This window comes from Bombina bombina, chromosome 2, assembly GCF_027579735.1.
Source record: "Bombina bombina isolate aBomBom1 chromosome 2, aBomBom1.pri, whole genome shotgun sequence".
Classification (NCBI taxonomy): Eukaryota; Metazoa; Chordata; class Amphibia; order Anura; family Bombinatoridae; genus Bombina; species Bombina bombina.
In genome coordinates, this window is record NC_069500.1 from 540,996,153 (window position 1) to 541,022,387 (window position 26,235).

At 43.6% G+C, this 26,235-nt stretch overlaps 1 protein-coding gene across 1 annotated transcript in view; it reads right to left on the reverse strand.

The window, feature by feature from the left end:
• Positions 1-2,441: 2,441 nt before the first annotated feature.
• CKS2 (CDC28 protein kinase regulatory subunit 2) overlaps positions 2,442-26,235 on the reverse strand; it is a 60,845-nt gene continuing 37,051 nt past the window's right edge. Inside the window, exon 3 of the mRNA XM_053702397.1 lies at positions 2,442-2,746. Within this exon, the coding sequence (XP_053558372.1) occupies positions 2,694-2,746 (53 nt within the window). The 3' untranslated portion in view covers positions 2,442-2,693. The remainder of the gene's footprint in view (positions 2,747-26,235) is intronic.

The window sequence follows — 26,235 nt, forward strand, 5'->3', positions numbered from 1 at the left end:
TCTAGTATCAGACACTGCTCATCAAAGGGAAGCTGATTTTTATTTGTAGGGTGATTGATGTATTTGAGATTCTTTAAAGTTGACCTGTTCAGCACCGTCCTGAGACGCTGAAAAATGATTGTTAGCTTTCTAACAAACTTGTTTACATCATGGACGGTGCTAAACAGGTCAAAATGAACAATGGGGGCAAAGCCCAAACCAAGACCCAATAACTACCTCCATTGCTGTAAGGTCATATTTAGAAAGATTTTAAATTTTTGATGCATACTTCATTTGATTGCATGTGATATTTCGCCCCGCCTCCCCTTTTGTTTATTTCTCCCCCTTGTTTTTTCTTTTGGGTTTTGTCCCTGTGCGCCACTCGTTTGACATAGTCACTAACTTCCAGTGGAGCATCTAGCACTGATATTTCTTCCAATTCTACTAATTCTTTATTCGAACCATTCTCAGAGGTGTCAACATCATACTGTTTCTGCAAACTGCACCTTTTTATTTTTCTTTGACTGATCATCAGTCTTGTTTTTCTAAAACATACCAGGATGACCTTGACTTCTCCCAGGACTCTGCCATCTATACACCTTATCAAATTTGTAATCCCTTTTATCTCGTGCTATTTTTTTGTTTTTTGAAAATCAGAGGTCCTTAGTGAACCTGGCCATATTATCTTCAATTTATTTTTATCATCATAAGTCTTAAATTCTTTGTCTGTTTGGAACACTTGCAAGTCCATTTGCACAGTTTTAAATGTGATCAATAGATTCCTTCCTTTGCCGTTTCTTGTATTCCACCAACAGTTCTATTAATGCAAGAGCATTCATCAAAAATTTGGTTCCATTTTTTAATAAAGTCCATATCAGTTACTAAGAATGAAGAAAATTTCCTTATTCTTAAACCTCTGGGGATCCTTTTTTGTCATTTATAAAATAGGAAAGTCTTTATGTCTAGATCTTATTTTGTCTTTCCTCCTAAGTTCGTCCATCTGGAAGATTAACCCATCTAAGGAATTCTCATTTTCCAGTAATATATTGTCCACAAAAATCTGTGTCACCAAAATAACTAAACGCTTACTATTAATATGTAAGTCGAAATACAAAAAAAACTCAGTGTTAACGTATATACCCCTTAGACCAAATGCTGCTGCATATACGGATTCTGTGTATTCTTCGGCTACGCACACTACATACGCTTAAGATGCTCCACGGTAATTCTTACTGTCATATTACCCCTGTGTCTTGCAGCCACTCAAAGGACGTACATGTACAAAGATAAGCAAAGAAGCGGCGCTCACCAATCCTGGGGGTCCGTGATATAGAGCAGCGCGTCTTCAGTGTCAGCACTCTTCACCCGATCCTGTATCTCCGTTGTAGGAGCCAGCAAGTGCACTTCTGTCCAAGGCGCAAACAGTTCAAACAAACAGCCAATTACTTACGGGCATCACATGTAGACAGGAAGGAGCAAGCAGCCGGGGTTACGTTAAGGTAAAAAAAAAAAAAAAACCTTTTCTTTATTGGAGACACATTAAAATCAAACTGACAGAATATAATAAATTATATATTTACCAATAACTGTTTATTTGTGCAAGAATGGGCATTATCCCTATATAACCAGCATGAAATGACAAATGATAAGTACATTTATTTCTATGTATATATTTGCATTTCAAGGTGTATTCCTATTTAATAGCATGAAGGGGTTAACAATTGTTTAATTGATTGTAAGGTGTTTGGCTTTAAAAGCAGGTCACAGTAACAGCAAAAGTCAGCAGTGATCAAGCGTGGAGGAGCCACACGAAACATGTCTGCAGTTGCCGTTAAGTGACCCCGGATTGCTACGGCTCAGTTTGATTTTAATGTGTCTCCAATAAAGAAAAGTTTATACCTTTTAACATAACCCCGGCTGCTTGCTCCCTCCCATCTACATGTGATGCCCGGAAGTAATTGGTTGTTTGTTTGAACTGTTTGCGCCTTGGACGGAAGCGCACTTGCTGGGCTCCTACAACGGAGGTACAGGCTCGGGTGAAGAGTGCTGACGCTGAAGACACGCTGCTAGATACCACGGACCCCCAGGATTGTTAAGCGCCACTTCTTTGCTCATCTATATAAGGCTTTAGCTTCTAAGTTTACAGACTTCCGGATGTCAGGTTACTTCATCTACCTGATACACGAGTGAATCCATTTGAGAAGAAAAAAAAAAAAAAAAAAAAAAAAAAAGAAACTGAAACGTCATGGGACTTTTTACCTTTTAATTTGCTCCAATAAAAGCTAAGTTTTATACAGAAAATCCAGTGAGTGCTGTCTTTCTATGCAAGTATATATACATTTTTTTTTCTACGATAGTGAGAGAAAAATCCATAGGCTGACTGAAAATGTGAATGCACAGAATATTTAAATCACATATTTAACATTAGTATATTACCTTAAAGAAAAAACCAAAGCCAAATATAAGATCAGACATGCATGCAACATGTAAACTTTATTTAACAAGTGGTACAAGTAAAGGAATGATGCACACTAGGAGCATCAGAAAGACAAATGAAAACCAATCATTTAGCAGCTCCATCTGGCAAGTGCACTAACTTGCTGTTAAGAATACAGCTTGTGCACAGCTGTGTTTGTATAGATCCATATTGTCCAAGTATTCACTGAATACTACCATATATACATATTTCCACAAAAGATTCAAAAGAAGTAGTTTCATTTCTGTTGGTCTTTTGGAAGGGGTCTTCTAAAAAGTAGAATATGTGGTTCTGTAAGAGAGCAGAGAAGTAAATTTGAGACAAATTGATACAATCATACTGAAAACCAGGTTAAAATTTCTAATATTAAAAAGTGTCAACAGAATTTGTTTAGTAAGAGATAATTCCTTTATTACCCATTGCCCAATTTTGCAGAACCATTAGTGTTAACACTTTCTATCATTACCTTGTATCTAAGCCTCAGCAAACTGACCCCTTATTTCAGTTATTTTGACGGCCTTGCATTTAAGCCAATCAGTGCTTACCCCAACTTAACTTCACATGCGTGAGCTCAACATTATCTATGACACATGAACACCCTGTAGTGGTGAAAAACTGTCAAAAGGCATTCACATAAGAGGCGCCCTTCAAGGTCTAAGAAATTAGAATGAGCCTACCTAGGTTTGGCTTTCAAAGAATACCTAGAGAACAAAGCAAAATTGGTGATAAAAGGAAATTGGAAAGTTGATTAAAATTGCATGCCCTATTTGAATCATGAACATTCATTTTGTACTTGACTGTCCCTTTAATCTGTTCCAAACAGCTGCACTCATTCCAAGAATACTGCAATTATTAAAATTATAAAAAATGTAATGCTTACCTGATAATTTAATTTCCATCTGTGGGAGGAGAGTCCACGGCTTCATTCATTACTTGTGGGAGTTAACATGGCCACCAGGACACCACAGCCAAATGCCTAAATACCTCCCCACTCCTCTCATCCCCCAGTCATTCTGCCAAGGGAACAAGGAACATTAGGAGAAATATCAGGGTATAAATGGTGCCAAAAAAACTAAAATAAATTTAGGTCCGTCCACAGAGAAATGGGTGAGAGCGGTGGACTCTCCACCCACAGAAGGAAATGAAATCAGGCAAGCATAATTTATCTCTTAATGCGAGGAGAGTCCATGGCTTCATTCATTAACCTGCAAAACCTCTCCCAAAAGCTGCTTCAAATCAAATTTGTAAAATTTAGCAGAAGTATGTGAGGACCAAGTAGCTGCCTTACAAATCTGCTCCAGAGGCCTCATTCTTAAAGGCCCACGAAGAAGCCACGGCCCTAGTTGAGTGAGCTGAAATCCTCTGAGGAGGCTTATGTCCCGCTGTCTCATAGGCCAAGCGAATGCTCCTCAACCAAAAAGTAGAAGAGGCCCTCTGCCCCTTCCCGGAATATGCCACAAAACGACAAAGTCTGTCTGAATTCCTTTGTGGCCTGAAGATAAAACTTCAACGCTTGAACCACATCCAAATTATGAAGCAACCTTTCCTTTGAAGGAGGTTAGGACACAAGGAATGATCTATCATCTCCCGATTGATGTTACAATTTGACACAACCTTGGAAAGAAATCCCAACAAAGTGCGAAGATCAGCCTCATCTGCGTAAAAAACTAGGTAAGGAGGCTCACATTGCAAGGCAGCAAACTCAGACTCTAAGTGACAAAGCAATAGCCAATAAGAATAGAACCTTCTAGGAAAGAATTTTAATGTCAAGTGAATGCATAGGCTCAAGAGAAAACTCTGCAAAATCTAAGTACCAAGTTTAAGCTCCAAGGAGGAGTGGAATTTCTAAAGACAGGCCTGATCATAGACAGAGCCTGAACAAAGGACTGAATATCAGGAAGCTATGCAAGCTTCCTATGCAACAGTACAGATAAAGCCGAAAACTGGCGGCAGGACAGGATCTTAGATACCCTAACCTTATGCCAGGGATATCCACGTTCCTCACACCAGTAAGCCCCCCACACCTTATGATAGATGCACCGAGTAACCGGCTTCCTAAACAAAAGTATCACTCTCAGAAAAACCTCTTGGCTAGGACTAAGCATTCAATCTCCACGCAGTCAGCCTCAGAAAATAAATATTTTGATGTAGAAAGGGACCCTGAACCAGCAGATCTGTGACAAGGTAACCTCCATGGAGGAGACTGACATACTCACCAGATCCGCAAACTACTTCCTCCGCAGCCATGAAGGAGCAATTAGACTAGCCGAAGCTTGTTCCTGCTTGATGCGGGCCACTACTCGAGGTATAAGTGGCAACGGTAGAAATATAGACTGGGTTGAACTCCCAAGGCACCGCTAAGGCATCTATCAGCTCTGCCTGGGGATCCCTGGACCTTGACCCTTATCGGAGTAGCTTGAAGTTGAGTCTTGACGCCATGAGATCTAATCTCAGATGTCCCCCATCTGATGCAGAACTCTGCAAACACCGCGGGATGGAGAGACCATTCCCCTGGATGAAACTATTGTCTGCTGAGAAAATCCGCCTCCCAGGTGTCCACACCCGGAATATGGATCGCTAAAAGCGAACAGTTGTGAGTCTCCGCCCACTCCAGAATCAGAGATACTTCACTCATGACTAGGGAGCTTCTATTCCCCCCTGATTGTTTATGTAAGCCACCAAGGTAAGGTTGTTCGACTGGAATCTGATAAATCTGGACGAACCCAGAAGGGGCCAAGCCCTCAGAGCATTGAAGATCGCTCAAAGTTTCAGAATATTGATCGGGAGAAGCGACTCAGAGGCCACCTACGCTGTGCATTCCTGGCACCCTAAACAGCTCCCCATCCTGAAAGGCTTGCGTCCGTGGTCACAATTTCCCAGGATGGTCTCAAGAAGGATGTCCCCTGGGACAGTAGGCCCGGACAGGTCTACCGAGAGGGGTTCCCTCGTTGGGTTGCCCAGAGAGATCTGTTGGGATAGATCTGAGTGATTGTCGTTCCATTGTCTCAACATGCACAACTGAAGAGTTTTGAGATGGAACCTGGCGTATGCAATGACAGCTATGCTGAATACCATGAGCCCAATCAGCTCCATACACCAGGCCACAGGTGGCCTTGAGGAGGTCTGAAGGGCAAGACAGCTGGATGTAATCTTGCAACGTCTGAGCCGTCAGGAATCTTTATAGATATGGAATCTATTATGCCCAGGAATTCCACTCTGTTGCTGGGAACTCTTTCTTCCATCCATGGGATCAAAGGAGAATAAGCAGAGCCCTCAAATGGTCCTCTGCGAGACTGTAGGACAGATCCTGGACCAGGATGTCCAGATAGGTGCCACTGCAGTACTCCCAGAACCTTTGTAAAAACCATTGGGGCAGTCGCCAAGCCCAACAGTAGGGCCACAAACTGGAAGTGTTGGTCCAGATATGCAAATCTTAGGAACCTGAAGTGATCCTTGTGGATTGGCATTTGAAGGTAAGCATCCTTCAAATCTATTGTAGTCATGGACTGTCCCTCTTGAGCAATGGGAAGGATTAGACCTGATTGTCTCCATCTTGAACGATGTTTAGGCATTTTAGGTCCAGAATCAGACTAAATGTGCCCTTCTTTAGGACCACAAAATGGTTTGAAAACTACCCCAGACCTCTTTCTGCCAGAGGTACTGGTACGATTACCCCAAGAGAGGAGAGATCCCTCACACATTCTACAAAGGCGTCTCTTCTCATGTCGATAAGAGAAATTTGCCCCTGGGCGGATGAGTCTTGAATCCTATCCTGTAACCCTGGGCGATGACCTCCAAAACTCAAGGGTCCTGAACGTCACATCCAAGGCTCTGCAAAAAGATAGTCTGCCCCTACGCGATCCGAAGATGGATCGGGGGTCGCCCCTTCATGCCGATTGTGTCTCGGCAGGCTTCTTGCTCTGCTTGGCTTTGTTCCAAGATTGAGCTGGCTTCCAAGATCCCTTGGACTGCTCGGATTTTGCAGCAGGCTGCTAGCGTTGGGACTTGTCCGAACAAAAGGGGCAAAAAGTAGACCCCATTTCTTTTTATCCTGCGGTAGGAAAGCACCCTTGCCTCCTGTGACAGTGGATATAATGGAGTAAAGGCCTGGACCAAAAAGAACTTTCCCCTGAAATGGGAGGGATAGTAATCTAGACTTTGAAGTCACGTCAGCAAAACGGGACTTTAACAAGAGTCCTAAAGGCTAGAACAGAAAAACCTGATTTCTTGGCATTAAGGCGAAAAATCTGCATATTTGTATTGCAGATGAAGGAATTAGCTACCCTTAAGGCCTTAATTCGTTCCTGTATCTCCTTAAGGGGATTCTCCACCTCTACCATAGCATCACACCAGTAGGTAGCAGCTGCAGCAACCGCTGCTGCCGGTTTAAAATCAAACCCCATTAGCTGAAACATCTTTCTCAACATGAATTCCTCTTAGGGATGGTACCCCCACAGTCAAGCTGAGAGTCCGGAACGGGGAAGTTTTTTTTTAAAAAAATAACTAGAGGGAGAAAAGGACGAGCCAAGTTTCTCCCATTCATTCTTATTAGCCATCTTAACGGGGACTGGGAAAGTCTAAGGCACCACCTTGTCCTTCTAAACCCTATCTAGCTTAGGGATCGAAGGTTCCTCAACCTCTAACGTAGCAAGCACCTTTCAACAGAAAACGCAAATGCTCCATTTTAAACCTCCTCACAATAAACACAGGAATTAGATTTAGTTATAAGAGGTAGTACCCTCTAACAGAGTCCTCCATAGTTTGCACTTTTATTACAGACTAGAGAAAAATGAAATGGCACCTTTATACCCCAATGGCTGGGGTACTCACCACCTCCTATGACCCGGACCACAGAGAAAACACTTAGTCTCCTGCAACCGTCTGTCAAAAAACAGAATTTATGCTTACCTGATAAATTACTTTCTCTTACGGTGTATCCAGTCCACGGATTCATCCTTACTTGTAGGGTATTCTCAATCCCTACAGGAAGTGGCAAAGAGCACACAGCAGAGCTGCCCATATAGCTCCCCTCAGGCTCCGCCCCCCCCAGTCATTCGACAGACTGTTAGGAGAAAAAGGAAAAACCATAGGGTGCAGTGGTGACTGTAGTTATATGAAATTAAATTTGAACCTGACTTAATTGTCAGGGCGTGCCGTGGACTGGATACACCGTAAGAGAAAGTAATTTATCAGGTAAGCATAAATTCTGTTTTCTCTTACATGGTGTATCCAGTCCACGGATTCATCCTTACTTGTGGGATACCAATACCAAAGCTTTAGGACACGGATGAAGGGAGGGAACAAGTCAGGTAACCTAAACGGAAGGCACCACTGCTTGCAAAACCTGTCTCCCAAAAATAGCCTCCGAAGAAGCAAAAGTATCGAATTTGTAAAATTTGGCAAATGAATGCAGTGAAGACCAAGTCGCTGCCTTACAAATCTGTTCAACAGAAGCCTCATTATTGAAAGCCCATGTGGAAGCCACAGCCCTAGTGGAATGAGCTGTAATTCGTTCAGGAGGCTGCTGTCCAGCAGTCTCATAAGCCAATCGGATGATGCTTTTCAGCCAGAAGGAAAGAGGTAGCAGTCGCTTTCTGACCTCTCCTCTTACCAGAATAGACAACCAACAAAGATGATGTTTGTCTGAAATCTTTAATTGCCTTTAAATAGAATTTTAAGGCACGAACCACATCAAGATTGTGCAACAGTCGTTCCTTCTTAGAAACTGGATTAGGACACAGAGAAGGAACAATTTCCTGGTTAATATTCTTATTAGAAACAACTTTTGGAAGGAAACAAGGTTTGGTACGCAAAACAAACTTTATCTGCATGGAACACCAGATAGGGTGAATTACACTGCAAAGCAGACAATTCAGAAACTCTTCGAGCAGAAGAAATAGTTACCAAAAACAAAAAACTTTCCAAGATAATCACTTAATATCTATGGAATCTAAAGGTTCAAACGGAACCCCTTGAACTGAAAGAACTAAATTTAGACTCCATGGAGGAGCCACAGGTTTGTAAATAGGCTTGATTCTAACTAACGCCTGTGCAAACGCCTGAACGTCTGGTACAGCTGCCAGACGCTTGTGTAACAGGATAGACAGAGTAGATATGTCCCTTTAAAGAACTAGCTGACAAACCTTTCTCCAATCCTTCTTGGAGAAAAGACAATATCATTGGAATCCTAACCTTACTCTATGAGTAACCCTTGGATCCACACCAACAAAGATTTCCGCCATATCTTATGGTAAATTTTCCTGGTGACAGGCTTTCTGGCCTGGATCAGAGTATCTATAACTGATTCAGAGAACCCACGCTTAGCTAGAATTAAGCGTTCAATCTCCAGGCAGTCAGTTGCAGAGAAACTAGATTTGGATGCTTGAATGGACCTCGAATTAGAAGATCCTGCCTCGATGGCAGTTTCCATGGTGGAGCCAATGACATGTCCACTAGGTCTGCATACCAAGTCCTGCGTGGCCACGCAGGTGCTATCAGAATTATTGAAGCCTTCTCCTGTTTGATTCTGGCTACTAGCCGAGGGAGAAGAGGAAACGGTGGAAAGACATAAGCTAGACTGAATGACCAAGGCGCTACTAAAGCATCTATCAATGCCGCCTTGGGATCCCTGGATCTGGATCCGTAAAGGCTAAGTTAGGTGTTCTGACGGGACGCCATCAGATCCAATTCTGGAATGCCCCATAGCTGGGTCAGCTGAGCAAAAACCTCCGGGTGGAGTTCCCACTCCCCCGGATGGAAAGTCTGACGACTCAGAAAATCTGCCTCCCAGTTGTCTACTCCTGGGATGTGAATTGCAGATAGATGGCAGGAGTGATCCTCCGCCCATTTGATGATCGTGGTTATTTCCCTCATCACTAGGGAACTTTGTTCCTCCCTGATGATTTATGTACGCTACAGTCGTGATGTTGTCCGACTGAAATCTGATGAATTTGGCCTCCGCTAGTTGAGGCCACGCCTGGAGCTTATTGAATATCGCTCTCAGTTCCAAAATGTTTATCGGGAGAAGAGATTCTTCCCGAGACCATAGACCCTGAGCTTTCAGGGAGTCCCAGACCGCACCCCAGCCTAACAGACTGGCATCGGTCGTGACAATGATCCACTCGGGTCTGCGGAAACTCATTCCCTGAGACAACCACCAGAGAAGAGAGTCTCTGGTTTTCTGGTCCATTTGTATTTGAGGAAACCAATCTGCATAATCCCCATTCCACTGTTTGAGCATGCACAGTTGCAGTGGTCTTAGATGAATTCGGGCAAAAGGGACCACGTCCATTGCCGCAACCATTAAACCAATTACCTCCATGCACTGAGCCACAGAAGGCCGAGGAATGAAATGATGAACTCGGCAAGTATTCAAAAGTTTTGACTTCCTGACCTCTGTCAGAAAGATTTTCATGTCTACCGAGTCTATTAGTGTTCCCAGGAAGGGAACCCTTGTGAGCAGGGACAGAATTTTTTTTTGTACGTTCACCTTCCACCCGTGAGACCTTAGAAAAGCCAGAACAATGTCCGTATGAGCCGTGGCTCTGTGAAAAGACACCTGTATTAAGATATCGTCTAGGTAAGGGGCTACTGCAATGCCCCGCGGTCTCAGTACCGCTAGAAGGGACACTAGCACCTTTGTGAAAATTCTGGGAGCGGTGGCTAACCCGAAAGGAAGGGCCACGAACTGGTAATGCGTGTCCAGAAAGGCGAACCTTAGGAACTGATGATCTTTGTGGATAGGAATATGTAGGTACGCATCCTTTAGATCCACAGTAGTCATATTGACCTTCCTGGATCATCGGCAAGATTGTCCGAATGGTTTCCATTTAAAAAGATGGAACTGAGGAATTTGTTTAGAATTTTTAGATCCAGGATTGGCCTTAAAGTTCCTTCCTTTTTGGGAACTACAAACAGGTTTGAGTAAAAGCCCAGTCCTTGTTCTGCAATTGGAACTGGGTGTATCACTCCCATCATTAGATCTTCTACACAGCGTAAGAACGCCTGTTTCTTTGTCTGGTCTGAAGACAAACAAGAAATGTGGAACCTTCCCCTTGGGGGAAGAGTCCTTGAATTCAAGAAGATACCCCACCCCTGAGCAACAATTTCTAATGCCCAGGGATCTGGAACATCTCTTGCCCAAGCCTGAGCAAAGAGAGAGAAAGTCTGCCCCCTACTAGATCCGGTCCCGGATCGGGGGCTACCCCTTCATGCTGTCTTGGCAGCAGGCTTCTTGGCCCGTTTACCCTTATTCCAGCCCTGCAAGGGTTTCCAGGTTGCTTTAGGCTGGGAAGCGTTACACTCTTGCTTAGCGGCAGCAGAGGTTGAAGCAGGTCCGCTCCTGAAGTTGCGAAAGGAGTGAAAATTTGCCTTGTTTTTGGCCTTAAAGTGATATCTGCGATAATGTCTTTCAACTCGGGACCAAAAAGGGTCTTTCCCTTGAAAGGAATGTTTAGTAACTTTGTTTTGGACGACACGTCAGCTGACCATGATTTGAGCCAAAGCGCTCTTCGCGCCATAACGGCAAAACCTGATTTTTTTCGCCGCTAACTTAGCTAATTGGAAAGCGGCAGTGATAAAAGAATTAGCCAGCTTTAAAGCATGAATTCTATCCATGACTGTCATATTAAGTCTCCCTCTGTCGCGACTGCTCCAGCGCCTCAAACCAAAAAGCCGCTGCAGTAGTTACAGGAATAATGCAGGCAATTGGCTAGAGAAGGAAACCTTGCTGAACAAACATTTTCTTCAGCAAACCTTCCAATTTGTTATCCATAGGGTCTTTAAAAGCACAACTGTCTATTGGTATAGTTGTACGCTTAGCAAGTGTTGAAACTGCTCCCTCTACCTTAGGGACCGAGGGGGGGACAAAAAAGGTACACCTGTTCTCTCCCACTCCTTAGTCACAATATCCGCCACCCTCTTTGGGATCGGAAACGCATCAGTGTATACAGGGACCTCTAAAAACCTGTCCATTTTAAACAATTTTTCTGGGACCACCATGGGGGTCACAATCATCTAGCGTAGCTAAAACCTCCTTAAGCAGGACGCGGAGGTGTTCCAGCTTAAATTTAAACGCTAAGGAATCTGACTCTGCCCGCTGAGAAACTTTTCCTGTGTCAGAAATTTCTCCCTCGGACAGACCATCCCTCACTGCCACTTCAGAGTGTTGTGAGGGTACGACAGATAAATCATCCAAAGCTTCGGATTGCTCATCCTCTATTGTTAAAACTGAGCTATCACGCTTTTTTGGAAAAACTGGCAGTTTGGATAGAAATGCCGCAAGGGAATTATCCATGACTGCTGCTAATTGTTGTAATGTAATAGGGCACAATGCGCTAGAGGTACTAGGCAATGCTTGCGCGGGTGTAACTGGTGTAGACACATGGGGAGAGGAAGGAGGACTATCCTCATTACCTTCCGTCAAAGAATCATCTTGGGCTACATTTTTAAGTGTCATAGCATGGTCATTAAAATGTTTAGATACCTTAGCACACTTTAAACACAAATGTAATGGGGGTACCGCCATGGCTTTCAAACACATAGAACAAGGTCTATCTGTAGGCTCAGACATGTTAGACAGACTTAGATAGCACTCAAATACAGAAAAATACACTTTTTGAAAAAAACGTTACTGTGTCTTTAAATAATAAAAAGCACACTTTTTTACCAAATCTCAAAAAAACATCCGATCTTTATGAAATTTACACCATATGATCCCAAGGCTTTGAAAAACATAATTTATGCTTACCTGATAAATTCCTTTCTTCTGTTGTGTGATCAGTCCACGGGTCATCATTACTTCTGGGATATAACTCCTCCCCAACAGGAAATGCAAGAGGATTCACCCAGCAGAGCTGCATATAGCTCCTCCCCTCTACGTCAGTCCCAGTCATTCGACCAAGAATCAACGAGAAAGGAGTAACCAAGGGTGAAGTGGTGACTGGAGTATAATTTAAAAAATATTTACCTGCCTTAAAAACAGGGCGGGCCGTGGACTGATCACACAACAGAAGAAAGGAATTTATCAGGTAAGCATAAATTATGTTTTCTTCTGTTATGTGTGATCAGTCCACGGGTCATCATTACTTCTGGGATACCAATACCAAAGCAAAAGTACACTGATGACGGGAGGGATAGGCAGGCTCATTATACAGAAGGAACCACTGCCTGAAGAACCTTTCTCCCAAAAATAGCCTCCGAAGAAGCAAAAGTGTCAAATTTGTAAAATTTGGAAAAAGTATGAAGCGAAGACCAAGTTGCAGCCTTGCAAATCTGTTCAACAGAGGCCTCATTCTTAAAGGCCCAAGTGGAAGCCACAGCTCTAGTGGAGTGAGCTGTAATTCTTTCAGGAGGCTGCTGTCCAGCAGTCTCATAGGCTAAACGTATTATGCTACGAAGCCAAAAAGAGAGAGAGGTAGCAGAAGCTTTTTGACCTCTCCTCTGTCCAGAATAAACGACAAACAGGGAAGAAGTTTGGCGAAAATCTTTAGTTGCCTGCAAGTAGAACTTGAGGGCACGAACTACATCCAGATTGTGTAGAAGACGTTCCTTCTTTGAAGAAGGATTTGGACACAAGGATGGAACAACAATCTCTTGATTGATATTCCTGTTAGTGACTACCTTAGGTAAGAACCCAGGTTTAGTACGCAGAACTACCTTGTCTGAGTGAAAAATCAGATAAGGAGAATCACAATGTAAGGCTGATAACTCAGAGACTCTTCGAGCCGAGGAAATAGCCATTAAAAACAGAACTTTCCAAGATAACAATTTTATATCAATGGAATGAAGGGGTTCAAACGGAACACCCTGTAAAACGTTAAGAACTAAGTTTAAACTCCATGGCGGAGCAACCGCTTTAAACACAGGCTTGATCCTAGCTAAAGCCTGACAAAAGGCCTGGACGTCTGGATTTTCTGACAGACGCCTGTGTAACAAGATGGACAGAGCTGAAATCTGTCCCTTTAATGAACTAGCTGATAGACCCTTTTCTAAACCTTCTTGTAGAAAGGACAATATCCTAGCGATCCTAACCTTACTCCAAGAGTAACCTTTGGATTCGCACCAGTATAGGTATTTACGCCATATTTTATGGTAAATCCTTCTGGTAACAGGCTTCCTAGCCTGTATCAGGGTATCAATAACCGACTCAGAAAAACCACGTTTTGATAAAATCAAGCGTTCAATTTCCAAGCAGTCAGCTTCAGAGAAGTTAGATTTTGATGTTTGAATGGACCCTGTATCAGAAGGTCCTGTCTTAGAGGTAGAGACCAAGGCGGACAGGATGACATGTCCACTAGATCTGCATACCAAGTCCTGCGTGGCCATGCAGGCGCTATTAGAATCACTGATGCTCTCTCCTGCTTGATTTTGGCAATCAATCGAGGAAGCAGCGGGAAGGGTGGGAACACATAAGCCATCCCGAAGTTCCAAGGTGCTGTCAAAGCATCTATCAGAACCGCTCCCGGATCCCTGGATCTGGACCCGTAGAGAGGAAGTTTGGCGTTCTGGCGAGACGCCATGAGATCTATCTCTGGTTTGCCCCAACGTCGAAGTATTTGGGCAAAGACCTCCGGATGAAGTTCCCACTCCCCCGGATGAAAAGTCTGGCGACTCAAGAAATCCGCCTCCCAGTTCTCCACTCCCGGGATGTGGATTGCTGATAGGTGGCAAGAGTGAGACTCTGCCCAGCGAATTATCTTTGATACTTCCATCATTGCTAGGGAGCTTCTTGTCCCTCCCTGATGGTTGATGTAAGCTACAGTCGTGATGTTGTCCGACTGAAACCTGATGAACCCCCGAGTTGTTAATTGGGGCCAAGCCAGAAGGGCATTGAGAACTGCTCTCAATTCCAGGATGTTTATTGGAAGGAGACTCTCCTCCTGATTCCATAGTCCCTGAGCCTTCAGAGAATTCCAGACAGCGCCCCAACCTAGTAGGCTGGCGTCTGTTGTTACAATTGTCCATTCTGGCCTGCTGAATGGCATCCCCCTGGACAGGTGTGGCCGATAAAGCCACCATAGAAGAGAATTTCTGGTCTCTTGATTCAGATTCAGAGTAGGGGACAAATCTGAGTAATCCCCATTCCACTGACTTAGCATGCACAATTGCAGCGGTCTGAGGTGTAGGCGTGCAAAAGGTACTATGTCCATTGCCGCTACCATTAAGCCGATCACCTCCATGCATTGAGCTACTGACGGGTGTTGAATGGGATGAAGGACACGGCATGCATTTTGAAGTTTTGTTAACCTGTCTTCTGTCAGGTAAATCTTCATTTCTACAGAATCTATAAGAGTCCCCAAGAATGGAACTCTTGTGAGAGGAAAAAGAGAACTCTTCTTTTCGTTCACTTTCCATCCATGCGACCTTAGAAATGCCAGAACTGACTCTGTATGAGACTAGGCAGTTTGAAAGCTTGAAGCTTGTATTAGAATGTCGTCTAGGTACGGAGCTACCGAAATCCCTCGCGGTCTTAGTACCGCCAAAAGGGCACCCAGAACCTTTGTGAAGATTCTTGGAGCCGTAGCCAATCCGAATGGAAGAGCTACAAACTGGTAGTGCCTGTCTAAGAAGGCAAACCTTAGATACCGGTGATGATCTTTGTGAATCGGTATGTGAAGGTAAGCATCTTTTAAATCCACTGTGGTCATGTACTGACCCTTTTGGATCATGGGTAAGATTGTCCGAATAGTTTCCATTTTGAACGATGGAACTCTTAGGAATTTGTTTAGAATCTTTCAATCTAAGATTGGCCTGAAAGTTCCCTCTTTTTTGGGAACCACAAACAGGTTTGAGTAGAACCCTTGTCCTTGTTCCGACCGCGGAACCGGATGGATCACTCCCATTAATAACAGATCTTGTACACAGCGTAGAAACGCTTCTTTCTTTATCTGGTTTGTTGACAACCTTGACAGATGAAATCTCCCTCTTGGGGGAGATAATTTGAAGTCTAGAAGGTATCCCTGAGATATGATCTCTAGCGCCCAGGGATCCTGAACATCTCTTGCCCAGGCCTGGGCGAAGAGAGAAAGTCTGCCCCCCACTAGATCCGGTCCCGGATCGGGGGCTCTCGGTTCATGCTGTCTTTGGGGCAGCAGCAGGTTTTCTGGCCTGCTTGCTCTTGTTCCAGGACTGGTTAGGCTTCCAGCCTTGCCTGTAACGAGCAACAGCTCCCTCCTGTTTTGGTGCAGTGGAGGTTGATGCTGCTCCTGTTTTGAAATTCCGAAAGGGACGAAAATTAGACTGTCTAGCCTTAGCTTTGGCTTTGTCTTGAGGTAGGGCGTGGCCCTTACCTCCTGTAATGTCAGCGATAATTTCTTTCAAACCGGGCCCAAATAAAGACTGCCCCTTGAAAGGTATATTAAGTAATTTGGACTTAGAAGTAACATCAGCTGACCAGGATTTTAGCCACAGCGCCCTACGTGCCTGTATGGCGAATCCTGAGTTCTTAGCCGTAAGTTTGGTTAAATGTACTACGGCCTCCGAAATGAATGAATTAGCTAGTTTAAGGACTCTAAGCCTGTCCGTAATGTCGTCTAGCGTAGATGAACTAAGGTTCTCTTCCAGAGACTCAATCCAAAATGCTGCCGCAGCCGTAATCGGCGCGATACATGCAAGGGGTTGCAATATAAAACCTTGTTGAACAAACATTTTCTTAAGGTAACCCTCTAATTTTTTATCCATTGGATCTGAAAAAGCACAGCTATCCTCCACCGGGATAGTGGTACGCTTAGCTAAAGTAGAAACTGCTCCCTCCACCTTAGGGACCGTTTGCCATAAGTCCCGAGTGGTGGTGTCTATTGGAAACATCTTTCTAAATATTGGAGGGGGTGAGAACGGCACACCGGGTCTATCCCACTCCTTAGTAACAATTTCAGTTAGTCTCTTAGGTATAGGAAAAACGTCAGTACTCGCCGGTACCGCAAAGTATTTATCCAACCTACACAGTTTCTCTGGTATTGCAACGGTGTTACAATCATTGAGAGCTGCTAAGACCTCCCCTAGTAATACACGGAGGTTCTCCAATTTAAATTTAAAATTTGAAATATCTGAATCCAATCTGTTTGGATCAGAACCGTCACCTACAGAATGAAGCTCTCCGTCCTCATGCTCTGCAAGCTGTGACGCAGTATCAGACATGGCCCTAGTATTGTCAGCGCACTCTGTTCTCACCCCAGAGTGATCACGCTTGCCTCTTAGTTCTGGTAATTTAGACAAAACTTCAGTCATAACAGTAGCCATATCTTGTAATGTTATCTGTAATGGCCGCCCAGATGTACTAGGCGCCATAATATCACGCACCTCCCGGGCGGGAGATGCAGGTACTGCCGCGTGAGGCGAGTTAGTCGGCATAACTCTCCCCTCGCTGTTTGGTGAAATTTGTTCAAATTGTACAGATTGACTTTTATTTAAAGTAGCATCAATACAGTTAGTACATAAATTTCTATTGGGCTCCACCTTGGCATTGGAACAAATGACACAGATATCTTCCTCTGAGTCAGACATGTTTAACACACTAGCAATAAACTTGCAACTTGGTTATAATCTTTTTTAGCAAAAACGTACTGTGCCTCAAAGAGGTACTAAACGATTAAATGACAGTTGAAATAATGAACTGAAAAATAGTTATAGCATCAAACTTTAAACAACACAACTTTTAGCAAAGGTTTGTTCCCATTAGAAAAATAACAATAATTAAATTTGACATAAAAATTACAGAGCAACGTTTTTATTCACAGTCAATATAAAATTCTCACAGCTCTGCTGAGAGAATCTACCTCCCTCTAAAGAAGTTTGAAGACCCCTGAAATCTGTCAGAGATGAACCGGATCATGCAGGAAATATAAGAGTAACTGACTGGAATTTTTTGATGCGTAGCAAAGAGCGCCAAAAACGGCCCCTCCCCCTCACACACAGCAGTGAAGAGAAACGAAACTGTCATAATTAACACCAAACAACTGCCAAGTGGAAAATAATGCCCAAATATTTATTCACTCAGTACCTCAGAAATGTAAACGATTCTACATTCCAGCAAAAACGTTTAACATGATAAATACTTATTAAAAAGATTAGTGACTTTTAACAGAGTAGTTCCGGTGAAATACCATCCCCAGAATACTGAAGTGTATACATACATGTCATTATAACGGTATGGCAGGATTTTCTCATCAATTCCATTCAGAAAATAAAAACTGCTACATACCTCAATGCAGATTCATCTGCCCGCTGTCCCCTGATCTGAAGCTTTTACCTCCCTCAGATGGCCGAGAACAGCAATATGATCTTAACTACTCCGGTTAAAATCATAGTAAAAAACTCTGGTAGATTCTTCCTCAAACTCTGCCAGAGAAGTAATAACACGCTCCGGTGCTATTGTAAAATAACAAACTTTTGATTGAAGTCATAAAAACTAAGTATAATCACCATAGTCCTCTCACACATCCTATCTAGTCGTTGGGTGCAAGAGAATGACTGGGACTGACGTAGAGGGGAGGAGCTATATGCAGCTCTGCTGGGTGAATCCTCTTGCATTTCCTGTTGGGGAGGAGTTATATCCCAGAAGTAATGATGACCCGTGGACTGATCACACATAACAGAAGAAAGATTGCACATCAAGTTTCAAGCCAATTAACCCCTTATTGCCCAAACCGGAGCAAATTGAAGCTGCCACCGGTTTAACACTACAGCACGATGCCACAGTCTCTGCTGTGGCCCTACCTTCCTTGGGGATTAGTTTTGGAACGAAAATAAGCCTCTCCCTGTAGTCCTCCTGCAATCTCTGGACTCTACATGTGAAGCTGCATTAAGTTGACTTGCAAAACAACTGCGCAACTGAAGCGCGAAAATTAGGCCCCCTCCCTCTTCACTCCGTAGTTGTGGGGCCTCCCTAAGTCAATCTAGGTGTCTAAAATTATGCCAGGCGTATAAAACCCCTAAAAAAAAAAGTGTTCCAAACATGATAAACACTTAAGGGGAAAATCGATTATTTTTTTTAATATAATCTGAAGTTTTCACAAGTGTCCACCAGTGATTTAAGCCCTTTTAACTAAGCCATCCTTCTATACTGAGTCTCAGAATATGGCTTACCTTCCCACATGGTAATGCTAGAAGACTGACAGAAATCCCCAAGTCTTGTTAGGAAAAAAAAAAAAAAAAAAAAAAAAGTGACTGCGCATACCTTAAGCAGTTAAGCCTGCAAACTGTTCCCCCCAACTGAAGTTCTCCGGTACTCAACAGTCCTGTGTGGGAACAGCAATGGATTTTAGTTACAACATACTAAAATCTTTTTCCTCTCAGCAGAAATCTTCATCACTTTCTGCCTCAGAGTAAATAGTACAAAACCGCACTATTTTAAAATAAACTCTTGATTGAAGAAATAAAAAACAGAATTTATGTTTACCTGATAAATTTCTTTCTCCAACGGTGTGTCCGGTCCACGGCGTCATCCTTACTTGTGGGATATTCTCTTCCCCAACAGGAAATGGCAAAGAGCCCAGCAAAGCTGGTCACATGATCCCTCCTAGGCTCCGCCTACCCCAGTCATTCGACCGACGTTAAGGAGGAATATTTGCATAGGAGAAACCATATGGTACCGTGGTGACTGTAGTTAAAGAAAATAAAATATCAGACCTGATTAAAAAAACCAGGGCGGGCCGTGGACCGGACACACCGTTGGAGAAAGAAATTTATCAGGTAAACATAAATTCTGTTTTCTCCAACATAGGTGTGTCCGGTCCACGGCGTCATCCTTACTTGTGGGAACCAATACCAAAGCTTTAGGACACGGATGAAGGGAGGGAGCAAATCAGGTCACCTAAATGGAAGGCACCACGGCTTGCAAAACCTTTCTCCCAAAAATAGCCTCAGAAGAAGCAAAAGTATCAAACTTGTAAAATTTGGTAAAAGTGTGCAGTGAAGACCAAGTCGCTGCCCTACATATCTGATCAACAGAAGCCTCGTTCTTGAAGGCCCATGTGGAAGCCACAGCCCTAGTGGAATGAGCTGTGATTCTTTCGGGAGGCTGCCGTCCGGCAGTCTCGTAAGCCAATCTGATGATGCTTTTAATCCAAAAAGAGAGAGAGGTAGAAGTTGCTTTTTGACCTCTCCTTTTACCTGAATAAACAACAAACAAGGAAGATGTTTGTCTAAAATCCTTTGTAGCATCTAAATAGAATTTTAGAGCGCGAACAACATCCAAATTGTGCAACAAACGTTCCTTCTTTGAAACTGGTTTTGGACACAGAGAAGGTACGATAATCTCCTGGTTAATGTTTTTGTTAGAAACAACTTTTGGAAGAAAACCAGGTTTAGTACGTAAAACCACCTTATCTGCATGGAACACCAGATAAGGAGGAGAACACTGCAGAGCAGATAATTCTGAGACTCTTCTAGCAGAAGAAATCGCAACTAAAAACAAAACTTTCCAAGATAATAACTTAATATCAACGGAATGTAAGGGTTCAAACGGAACCCCCTGAAGAACTGAAAGAACTAAATTGAGACTCCAAGGAGGAGTCAAAGGTTTGTAAACAGGCTTGATTCTAACCAGAGCCTGAACAAAGGCTTGAACATCTGGCACAGCTGCCAGCTTTTTGTGAAGTAATACCGACAAGGCAGAAATCTGTCCCTTCAGGGAACTTGCAGATAATCCTTTTTCCAATCCTTCTTGAAGGAAGGATAGAATCCTAGGAATCTTAACCTTGTCCCAAGGGAATCCTTTAGATTCACACCAACAGATATATTTTTTCCAAATTTTGTGGTAAATCTTTCTAGTCACAGGCTTTCTGGCCTGAACAAGAGTATCGATCACAGAATCTGAGAATCCTCGCTTCGATAAAATCAAGCGTTCAATCTCCAAGCAGTCAGCTGGAGTGAAACCAGATTCGGATGTTCGAACGGACCCTGAACAAGAAGGTCTCGTCTCAAAGGTAGCTTCCAAGGTGGAGCCGATGACATATTCACCAGATCTGCATACCAAGTCCTGCGTGGCCACGCAGGAGCTATCAAGATCACCGACGCCCTCTCCTGCTTGATCCTGGCTATCAGCCTGGGAATGAGAGGAAATGGCGGGAACACATAAGCTAGATTGAAGGTCCAAGGTGCTACTAGTGCATCCACTAGAGCCGCCTTGGGATCCCTGGATCTGGCCCCGTAGCAAGGAACTTTGAAGTTCTGACGAGAGGCCATCAGATCCATGTCTGGAATGCCCCACAGGTGAGTGACTTGGGCAAAGATTTCCGGATGGAGTTCCCACTCCCCCGGATGCAATGTCTGACGACTCAGAAAATCCGCTTCCCAATTTTCCACTCCTGGGATGTGGATAGCAGACAGGTGGCAGGAGTGAGACTCCGCCCAAAGAATAATTTTGGTTACTTCTTCCATCGCTAGGGAACTCCTTGTTCCCCCCTGATGGTTGATGTACGCAACAGTCGTCATGTTGTCTGATTGAAACCGTATGAACCTGGTCCTCGCAAGCTGGGGCCAGGCCTGGAGAGCATTGAATATCGCTCTCAGTTCCAGAATATTTATCGGTAGAAGAGATTCTTCCCGAGACCAAAGACCCTGAGCTTTCAGGGATCCCCAGACCGCGCCCCAGCCTATCAGACTGGCGTCGGTCGTGACAATGACCCACTCTGGTCTGTGGAACATCATCCCTTGAGACAGATTGTCCAGGGACAGCCACCAACGGAGTGAGTCTCTGGTCCTCTGATTTACTTGTATCTTCGGAGACAAGTCTGTATAGTCCCCATTCCACTGACTGAGCATGCACAGTTGTAATGGTCTTAGATGAATGCGCGCAAAAGGAACTATGTCCATCGCCGCCACCATCAACCCGATCACTTCCATGCACTGAGCTATGGAAGGAAGAGGAACGGAATGAAGTATCCGACAAGAGTCCAGAAGCTTTGTTTTTCTGGCTTCTGTTAGAAAGATCCTCATTTGTAAGGAGTCTATAATTGTTCCCAAGAAGGGAACCCTTGTTGACGGGGATAAAGAACTCTTTTCCACGTTCACTTTCCAGCCGTGAGATCTGAGAAAGGCCAGGACAATGTCCGTGTGAGCCTTTGCTTGAGGAAGGGACGACGCTTGAATCAAAATGTCGTCCAGGTAAGGAACTACTGCAATGCCCCTTGGTCTTAGCACCGCTAGAAGGGACCCTAGTACCTTTGTGAAAATCCTTGGAGCAGTGGCTAATCCGAAAGGAAGCGCCACGAACTGGTAATGTTTGTCCAGAAATGCAAACCTTAGGAACCGATGATGTTCCTTGTGGATAGGAATATGTAGATACGCATCCTTTAAATCCACCGTGGTCATGAATTGACCTTCCTGGATGGAAGGAAGGATAGTTCGAATGGTTTCCATCTTGAACGATGGGACCTTGAGAAATTTGTTTAAGATCTTGAGATCTAGGATTGGTCTGAACGTTCCCTCTTTTTTGGGAACTATGAACAGATTGGAGTAGAACCCCATCCCTTGTTCTCTTAATGGAACAGGATGAATCACTCCCATTTTTAACAGGTCTTCTACACAATGTAAGAACGCCTGTCTTTTTATGTGGTCTGAAGACAACTGCGACCTGTGGAACCTCCCCCTTGGGGGAAGTCCCTTGAATTCCAGAAGATAACCCTGGGAGACTATTTCTAGCGCCCAAGGATCCAGAACATCTCTTGCCCAAGCCTGAGCGAAGAGAGAGAGTCTGCCCCCCACCAGATCCGGTCCCGGATCGGGGGCCAATATTTCATGCTGTCTTGGTAGCAGTGGCAGGTTTCTTGGCCTGCTTTCCCTTGTTCCAGCCTTGCATTGGTCTCCAAGCTGGCTTGGCCTGAGCAGTATTACCCTCTTGCTTAGAGGACGTAGCACCTTGGGCTGGTCCGTTTTTACGAAAGGGACGAAAATTAGGTCTATTTTTTGCCTTGAAAGGCCGATCCTGAGGAAGGGCGTGGCCCTTACCCCCAGTGATATCAGAGATAATCTCTTTCAAGTCAGGACCAAACAACGTTTTCCCCTTGAAAGGAATGTTTAGTAGCTTGTTCTTGGAAGACGCATCAGCCGACCAAGATTTCAACCAAAGCGCTCTGCGCGCCACAATAGCAAACCCAGAGTTCTTAGCCGCTAACTTAGCCAATTGCAAAGAGGCGTCTAGAGTGAAAGAATTAGCCAATTTGAGAGCATTGATTCTGTCCATAATCTCCTCATAAGGAGGAGAGTCACTATCGAGCACCTTAAGCAGTTCATCAAACCAGAAATATGCGGCAGTAGTGACAGGGACAATGCATGAAATGGGTTGTAGAAGGTAACCCTGCTGAACAAACATCTTTTTAAGCAAACCTTCTAATTTTTTATCCATAGGATCTTTGAAAGCACAACTATCCTCTATGGGAATAGTGGTGCGTTTGTTTAAAGTAGAAACCGCTCCCTCGACCTTGGGGACTGACTGCCATAAGTCCTTTCTGGGGTCGACCATAGGAAACAATTTTTTAAATATGGGGGGAGGGACGAAAGGAATACCGGGCCTTTCCCATTCTTTATTAACAATGTCCGCCACCCGCTTGGGTATAGGAAAAGCTTCTGGGAGCCCCGGCACCTCTAGGAACTTGTCCATTTTACATAGTTTCTCTGGGATGACTAAATTTTCACAATCATCCAGAGTGGATAATACCTCCTTAAGCAAAATGCGGAGATGTTCCAATTTAAATTTAAATGTAATCACATCAGATTCAGCCTGCTGAGAAATGTTCCCTAAATCAGTAATTTCTCCCTCAGACAAAACCTCCCTGGCCCCCTCAGATTGGGTTAGGGGCCCTTCAGAGATATTAATATCAGCGTCGTCATGCTCTTCAGTAACTAAAACAGAGCAGCCACGCTTACGCTGACAAGGGTTCATTTTGGCTAAAATGTTTTTGACAGAATTATCCATTACAGCCGTTAATTGTTGCATAGTAAGGAGTATTGGCGCGCTAGATGTACTAGGGGCCTCCTGAGTGGGCAAGACTCGTGTAGACGAAGGAGGGAATGATGCAGTACCATGCTTACTCCCCTCACTTGAGGAATCATCTTGGGCATCATTGTCATTATCACATAAATCACATTTATTTAAATGAATAGGAATTCTGGCTTCCCCACATTCAGAACACAGTCTATCTGGTAGTTCAGACATGTTAAACAGGCATAAACTTGATCAGAACGTACAAAAAACGTTTTAAAATAAAACCGTTACTGTCACTTTAAATTTTAAACTGAACACACTTTATTACTGCAATTGCGAAAAAACATGAAGGAATTGTTCAAAATTCACCAAATTTTCACCACAGCGTCTTAAAGCCTTGAAAATATTGCACACCAATTTTGGAAGCTTTAACCCTTAAAATAACGGAACCGGAGCCGTTTTAAGCTTTAAACCCCTTTACAGTCCCTGGTATCTGCTTTGCTGAGACCCAACCAAACCCAAAGGGGAATACGATACCAAATGACGCCTTCAGAAGTCTTTTCTAAGTATCAGAGCTCCTCTCACATGCGACTGCATGCCATGCCTCTCAAAAACAAGTGCGCAACACCGGCGCGAAAATGAGACTCTGCCTATGCTTTGGGAAAGCCCCTAAAGAATAAGGTGTCTAAAACAGTGCCTGCCGATATTATTATATCAAAATACCCAGATAAAATGATTCCTCAAGGCTAAATATGTGTTAATAATCAATCGATTTAGCCCAGAAAAAGTCTACAGTTTAAATAAGCCCTTATGAAGCCCTTATTTACAATCGTAATAAACATGGCTTACCGGATCCCATAGGGAAAATGACAGCTTCCAGCATTACATCGTCTTGTTAGAATGTGTCATACCTCAAGCAGCAAGGGACTGCAAACTGTTCCCCCAACTGAAGTTAATTGCTCTCAACAGTCCTGTGTGGAACAGCCATGGATTTTAGTTACGGTTGCTAAAATCATTTTCCTCATACAAACAGAATTCTTCATCTCTTTTCTGTTTCTGAGTAAATAGTACGTACCAGCACTATTTGAAAATAACAAACTCTTGATTGAATAATGAAAAACTACAGTTAAACACTAAAAAACTCTAAGCCATCTCCGTGGAGATGTTGCCTGTACAACGGCAAAGAGAATGACTGGGGTAGGCGGAGCCTAGGAGGGATCATGTGACCAGCTTTGCTGGGCTCTTTGCCATTTCCTGTTGGGGAAGAGAATATCCCACAAGTAAGGATGACGCCGTGGACCGGACACACCTATGTTGGAGAAACTACAAATCTAACACCACATACTCTTTAACCTCCCGTGGAGATGCTACTTGTTAGAGCGGCAAAGAGAATGACTAGGGGGGCAGAGCCTGAGGGGAGCTATATGGACAGCTCTGCTGTGTGCTCTGTTTGCCACTTCCTGTAGGTATTGAGAATATCCCACAAGTAAGGATGAATCCGTGGACTGGATACACCATGTAAGAGAAAATAGCAAGTTAGAGGCCACACCCGGTCACATGGAGTGCCATGCATGATCGCCCCTGCATTAAAGAGAAAACGCACCAAAAAAAGACTGCGTCGATATCTAAGGGACCTGACTTAACACATTGACAGAGCCTCATCTCACACATCGCCCCCTGTTCAATAACCCCCATTCCGAGGATATTAACCCTTGATTCTATACAGATAAAAGGAAACACACTGTGACCCTGTCTTGTGCTATCAAATGCGTATAAATGAAAACTCTTAGTAGAATCTATGCCGTGGAACAGGAAGACGGCCTCCCAAGTGTGACAGGGTAGTAGCATCGCCCCTGACAGACTTGAGTGAAGAAAGCAGGCAGCAAAACTTGTCAACGCCGATTGCTTATGGAGCGGTTAATCCGAGTCGATGGTTTCGCAGAAAGACTCTCCCTGAATCTCCGGACTAACTTTCACCCATGCTCTCACTGAGAGGCTGACAGGACTACTTAAATTCAGTCCCATACCAAAGAGTACTACCCTTCATAAGAGACTACTCAGAATCTTCCGACACTTCTCTGCCAACCTCCTGTGACAAAAGGCAAAGAATGACTGGGGGATGAGGGGAGGTATTTAAGCTTTTGGCTGGGGTGTCTTTGCCACCTCCTGGTGGCCAGGTTCTTAATTCCCACAAGTAATAAATGAAGCTGTGGACTCTCCTCCCAATAAGATGGGAACTAGAAATAAATCAGTGGCTGATATTTACAACATACTTTAGAGTCAAAGAAAACTGTATAAACACTTAATCTATTGATCCCTGCCAATTAAATAACCCGATAAAAACCATGCTTACTATATTTCACCATAGCTGATTTTAATAGTCTATAAAGGCTTACAAGTCATTGTTCTCTTGTACATCTATGAAGGCATATTAAAAAGCATAATACATATCAGTTATTCAAAAATATTAAAAAAAGTAACATTAAACAAATAGTAAGCTGCATATTGTACCTTTATCTGACAAATAATTTTGCAATACATGGCTTCATTTGGTCAAATGAGCATAGTATTAAAGTTTCTTTTAACTGACTTACCTGTCACACAGAACCCTAAGCTATCCAAGCAAATAAGCAGATAAAGCATGAACTCTGCATATGTGCAGTTAAGGGGACAGTCTACTTTATAATTGTTAGTGTTTAAAACGCTAGATAATCCCTTTAATACCCAATCCAGTGTTCTGGATAACCAACAATAATTATATTAACCCCGTAAGGACCTGGCATTTCAGAAAAAAAAAAATCCCCAAAAGAGCAGAGCATTTTTGCCATCACTACATTTAAACAGAAAAGAAAATTTA